This window comes from Camelina sativa, chromosome 12, assembly GCF_030686135.1.
Source record: "Camelina sativa cultivar CO46 ecotype springtype chromosome 12, ASM3068613v1".
Taxonomy (NCBI): Eukaryota; Viridiplantae; Streptophyta; class Magnoliopsida; order Brassicales; family Brassicaceae; genus Camelina; species Camelina sativa.
Genome location: NC_141891.1, coordinates 33,415,102 through 33,421,320, shown reverse-complemented (window position 1 = coordinate 33,421,320; position 6,219 = coordinate 33,415,102). Strand labels below are relative to the sequence as shown.

General features: G+C 46.7%; 1 protein-coding gene and 1 non-coding gene across 2 annotated transcripts; one reads left to right on the top strand and one right to left on the bottom strand.

The window, feature by feature from the left end:
- Window positions 1-266: 266 nt before the first annotated feature.
- Window positions 267-5,977, bottom strand: LOC147932985 (uncharacterized). The gene is made up of 4 exons (XM_087477242.1): window positions 2,404-5,977; window positions 1,638-2,305; window positions 1,381-1,583; window positions 267-1,245 (listed from the first exon to the last, which is right to left on the bottom strand). The coding sequence occupies exons 1-4, from the start codon at window positions 5,975-5,977 to the stop codon at window positions 267-269; spliced, it is 5,424 nt and encodes a 1,807-aa protein (XP_087333368.1).
- On the top strand, window positions 5,283-5,389 carry LOC147932986 (small nucleolar RNA R71). The gene has a single exon (XR_015576884.1). It is a non-coding gene; the product is annotated as a small nucleolar RNA R71 (small nucleolar RNA).
- Window positions 5,978-6,219: the final 242 nt, after the last annotated feature.

Below are 6,219 nucleotides of genomic sequence, written 5' to 3'. Positions count from 1 at the left end.
GTCCAGAAGTGGATTAGCCGATCCTGACCACCACAGAACTTTCTTTGAAAAGGGTTTCGCATATTCTGCGTTTAGAACCTGTTCCTGAAAACCAAACTCACTACCAAACGTGATTCTCGAATGACTCTGTAAAGAATACAAAAAATAGCAAATTTCCTAAGAAAAGAAAAACAAAACCAAAAAGAGAAGGGTAAGCAAATGCAAACCCTTTGGGTTGCCTCCCATTAGCGCTTGTTTATAGTCCCGAGCCTGACTTTTCTTGTTGCTTAAGCAGCTTGTGGTTCCGCCAGAGGGAGGGAAGTCTCAATTGGGTCATACTCCGCTAGGTACGGTTTAAGACGCTGGCCATTGACAGTGAATTCTTTGCCCTCTTGGTCCCAAAGTACAACAGCACCATAAGGCATGACCTCCTTGATTCGAAAAGGTCCGGACCAACGGGAACGCAGCTTCCCAGGAAATATCTTCAGCCTTGAGTTGAAAAAAAGGACCAAATCGTTCGCAGCAAAATCCCTGGGGATAATCTTCTTGTCGTGTAAGGCCTTGGTCCTTTTCTTGTATATCTTGGTGTTCTCATAAGCACCCATGCGGATCTCATCAAGCTCATTTAGCTGAATAAGGCGTCTTTCTGCGGCGGTCTTGACGTTGAAGTTCATCTGCTTGGTCGCCCATAAGGAATGATACTCAAACTCGACAGGCAAGTGACATGATTTCCCATAAACCAGCCGAAAAGGGGTAGTGCCGATGGGTGTTTTGTAAGCAGTCCGATATGCCCATAATGCTTCATCGAGTTTCAAGGACCAATCCTTTCTGGTTGAGTTGACTGTTTTCTCCAAGATGCTCTTGATTTCTCGATTAGAAATCTCGACTTGTCCACTGGTCTGTGGGTGGTAAGGGGTAGAGACCTTGTGTGTCACGCCATGTTTTCGCAAAAGGTTTGCAAAAAGCTTGTTGATAAAGTGAGTGCCCCCATCGCTTATTACCACTCTAGGAACACCAAATCGTGGAAAAATTATGTGCTTGAACATCTTGAGAACCACCTTCGAATCATTAGTAGGGCTTGCGACAGCTTCAACCCATTTGGAAACGTAATCCACTACAACAAGTATGTAGAGATTGCCATAAGAGGGTGGAAAAGGCCCCATGACGTCGATTCCCCAACAATCGAACACCTCGATTTCCAAGATAAAGTTTTGTGGCATCTCGTTCCGTTTGCTGATGTTCCCACGTCGTTGGCAAGAGTCGCAGCGGGAGACAAAGTCGTGTGCATCACGGAATAAAGTAGGCCACCAGAGGCCTGCTTGAAGCACTTTTGTCGCGGTTTTGAAGGTTGCAAAGTGTCCCGCGTAGGTTGAACCGTGGCAGTGAAAAAGAATTCCTTGTACCTCTGATTCTGGAACACATCTCCTGTAGAGGCCATCAGCACAATGTTTGTAGAGAAAGGGCTCATCCCAGAAGTAGCGTTGCACATCTCTAAGGAACTTTTTCTTAGCATACCCATTGAAGTTTGGAGGTTCTTCTGCAGCACACAAATAGTTTGCGATATCGGCATACCATGGCGAATCATTAACTGTTTGTTGAAGTACCTTAACATCGGCTTTCTCCTTGTAGCAGTCGAGGAAGGCCGCAACCACATACACATTCTCCTCAGGGAGTCGGTCATCTATGGGGATTTCTTCATCGATTCTCAACCTAGAAAGGTGGTCTGCAACCCCATTCTCAACCCCCTTCTTATCTCTTATCTCAAGATCGAACTCCTGCAGTAGTAGCATCCATCGCAGCAGTCTCGGTTTAGCATCTTTCTTAGTTAACAAGTAGCGCAATGCGGCGTGATCTGTGTGCACAATAACCTTGGATCCAACCAGATAGGATCTGAATTTCTCAAAAGCAAAGACTATGGCGAGTAATTCCTTTTCTGTTGTGGCGTACTTGGTTTGTGCTCCATCAAGTGTCCTGCTAGCGTAATAAACAACATGCAACTTACCATCCTTACGTTGTCCCAGGACTGCTCCCACAGCAAAATCACTTGCATCGCACATAACTTCGAATGGCAGATCCCAATCGGGTGGTTGTACTATTGGAGCCGAGATCAGTGCTTGTTTGATTGTTAGGAAAGCCTCCAAACAATCTGCAGTAAACTCAAAAGGGATGTCCTTGCACAGCAGCTGGGTGAGTGGTCTGGCAATCTTGGAGAAATCTTTTATGAACCTTCGATAAAACCCCGCGTGGCCAAGGAAACTGCGTATGTCTTTAACGGTTTTCGGAGGTTGTAGACTGGACATGACCTCTATCTTGGCTTTGTCGACTTCTATTCCTCTCTCAGAAATTCGATGGCCAAGAACAATCCCATTGGTGACCATGAAATGGCATTTTCCCAATTCAGCACAAGGTGTTTATCCACACAGCGTTCAAGCACTTTGCACAAATTGGATAAACAGGAGGAGAAGGATGAGCCATACACCGAAAAATCATCCATAAAGACTTCCATAATTTCCTCAATCAAGTCGGAGAAGATTGACATCATGCAGCGCTGGAAGGTGGCGGGGGCATTGCACAACCCAAAAGGCATTCGTCGGTAAGCGAATGTGCCATATGGACAAGTGAAAGTGGTCTTCTCCTGATCATCCGGGTGAATCGGAATTTGGAAGAAACCAGAGTAACCGTCCAAGAAGCAGTAGTAAGGGTGGTTCGCTAGACGCTCAAGCATTTGGTCAATGAATGGAAGAGGGAAGTGGTCCTTCCTTGTGGCTGCATTGAGTTTGCGGTAGTCGATACACAAGCGATGCCCTGTTACTGTCCTGGTGGGAATCAACTCGTTTTTCTCGTTTGCAACTACTGTCACCCCTCCTTTCTTTGGCACTACATGGACTGGGCTCACCCAAGTGCTGTCAGAGATTGGGAAAATAACTCCGGCTCCCAACAGTTTGAGGATCTCTTTCTTCACCACTTCCTTGAGGTTCGGATTCAGCCTCCTTTGGTGTTCAATGGAAGATTTAGATGGATCTTCGAGGTGAATCCGATGTGAGCACAACTCCGGTGATATACCTGAAATGTCATCTAAGGAATAGCCCAAAGCCTTCCTATATTTTCTTAACTCGCAGAGCAAGAGTGCGGTTTCAACATTGTTTAGGTTAGAGTTAATGATAACTGGGTATGTGGAACTAGGTCCGAGATACGCGTACCTTAGCCCTTCTGGGAGTGGCTTTAAGTCCAACTTTGGAGCTTTGAGTTCACTCCAATCCTCCTGATTTGATTTTGTCCCAGGGCAAAGTTCGGGATCAGCTGATCTGTCGCTCGGAATGGTCAATCCGTCGTCTTTATCGGATGCTTCCACAGGAGAAGTCGGATCGGTCAGTCCAATTTCCGGATCAGTCAGTCCAGGTTGCAGATTGATGAATAGAACCTCATGTTTTAGGATTGCTGCAGCATCGAGTGTTCTGGCCAAGTTCTCAGTCTCCTCAGAGAGATATCCCAGCTCTGGTGCCGTCTTGGTGAGTGCTACAGCCAGATGATCACTTGTACACACTTCATCATAGATCTCATCAGCTATTTCGCCTATTGTGTCAACCCAGAAGGTTTGACCGTCAATCGTAGGTTTCTTAGCTGCTTTCTCCAAGTTGAATCTCAAAATCAGATCATCCATGTGTAGATCAATCTTCCCTTCCTTGACGTTTATCATCGCACTAGCCGTGGCCAAGAAAGGTCTTCCAAGTAGGATCGGTTCTTGGGATTCCTCGTCAAGCTTAAGAACTATGAAATCAGTAGGAATGTAGCAGTTCCCAATTTGCACTGGTAGGTTTTCCAGCACTCCTTCTGGGCGTCGAGTGGAACGATCAGCTAGTACAAGAGTGACTTGGGTCGGTTTGAAGGTGTAGAGGCCAAGTCGCGTCGCAACGCTGAGTGGCATCAGGCTCACACTTGCTCCTAGATCGCAGAGGCATTTGCTGAACTTGAGGTCTCCTATCGTGCAAGGCAAGGTAAATGGTCCAGGATCCCCACACTTTTCAGGCGTTCGATTTTGGAGCATAGAACTACACTCTTGTGTGAGGTACATCACTCCTTTCTCCAGACTGAGCTTGTCGGTTAGAATTTCTTTCATATACTTCTTAAGAGATGGAACCATCCTTACTGCTTCGATGAAAGGGAGTCTAACCTGAAGCTCTCCTACCACTGATTTCAGCTTCTCATATTCTCGCTCCTGAATTTTTGACTTGCGGCGAGTAGGGAAAGGTAGCCTTGGTGCATAGGGTTGTTGGGATATGCTGGGTTGCTCTTCTTCGGTAATCGTTGAATCATGTATCGCAGCATCTTTGGGGGTGTTGTTGAGAACGGTGTCGGGGTTGTTTTCTTGATTTCGAATTTCGGATCGGCTGGTCCCGACATTGGATCGGTCATTCCCTGCTCTCCGTTGCGGTTCAGAAAGCTCTTTTCCGCTTCGAAGGGTGATGAGATTTACATATTCCTTCGGATTAGCCTCGTTCTTCCCTGGAAGTGTCCCTGGAGGCGCCTTGACCCTTGCTGCGGACTGTGCCACCTGATTCTCCAACACTCTCATGTGAGAATTCAACGACTCGATCCTCCCATTTAGCTCAAAGTACATACTGTCCATCTTGCCAGTCACGTCAGTAGCGTTTTTCTTCTGGTTCTCCATCAGAGCATGCATCATTTGTTCCAGTTTGCTCTCCTGCGAGACTGCTGCCTGCGGTGCGACTGGTTGATACCCTTGCGCGAAGTTGTTGACTTGAGGTTTTTGTTGGAAATTCGACCCTCCAAATCCTGTCCCCTTGTTCTGGAAGCCCTGTGCAACGTTGCTCTGCTGAGGACGCGGTGGGTAGACCTGATCCTGAGGATTCTCGACATTATTGCTCCTGTAGGACAGATTAGGGTGGTTCCTAAAATTTTGGTTAAAACCTCGATTTTGGAAGTTTCCTTGTCCTCCTATATAGTTCACCTCCTCCGCACATTCTTGGTATGTCTCAGCTCCGAAGTCTGCATACCCCCCAGTTTGTTCCTCACACGAGTTAACACCTTGGTGATCCCTTTTCAGTAGGAGATTTACCTTCGCTGTGAGGTCTTTAATGGCATCAGTATCGACAGAATTTACCCTAACTGTACGGTCATAGTCTGTGCCGTGATTGCTGTTGCTGGCTGCGAGGTTTTCTATCAGTGCATTGGCTTCGTTTGCAGTGTTGGTAGAGAAATCTCCCTTGCTGGCCGTATCTAAAGCCATCTGGTACTTCTGTTCAATTCCCCCATAGAAGATGTTCATTAAATTCTCTTGTGTGTATCCATGATGGGGACAGTCTCGGAGATACTCCTTGAACCTTTCCCATGCTTCACAGAACGACTCCATGCCTCCTTGCGAGAATGTAGTGATCTTGCTTCGCAGTTTGGCTGATCGTGACTTGGTGTAGAAGTGATTCAGGAAGGCTGCTCTACATTGCGCCCAAGTGGTGAGTGATCCAGCATCTAAAAGGTTCAGCCACCTAAGTGCTTTATCCGCCAAGGAAAACTGGAACAGAGTCAGCATCAGATAGTCGTATGGTACACCATTGGACCTCGTCGTACTGGTCAGTCTTTCGAAAGCTTCAATGTGATCAAGAGGGCTCTCCGATGGCAACCCGTGGAAAACGCGGTTCTGAACCAGATTGATTAGATTATGCTTAATCTCATAGTCTTGCCTAGCAGGAGCGGGAGGTTGAATCGCTGATCGATTCGCAAACAGCCTGTTCTGGGCATCTTCATCCCTCAAGGTGGCTGGTCTCGCTGGTGAGTTTGGCACAACATGCTCTTGCTGGTTCTGCCTCTGCTGTTGTTGGACGATACCAAGCTGAGGGTTGGGTGGATTAACCCCTGTGTTCTCTCCGTCAGCCATAGAATTGGTCTGTGCTTTCGCTTTCCGGTTCTCGCGTTCGAGCTGTGCTAATTCCTTGTTCCCTAGTATGCGTAGATCAGTTTTCTTGCTGCTCCTTGTATGCATACACCTGAAACCAAGAAATAAAATTGCAAGAACTCGTTAGTAACTAAAAATAAAGAAACCTTAGACTAAACGTGAATCTAAAATTTCAAAGGCAACGTTTTGGTCCCCGGCAACGGCGCCAAATTGATCTTGAGTAAAATCAATAACCCAAAGCACACTCAACCACGATCTAGTGGTGTCGTCGTAGCACTTCAGGGTCGAATCCACAGAGACCAAACGATACACTATGAAATTATATAGAC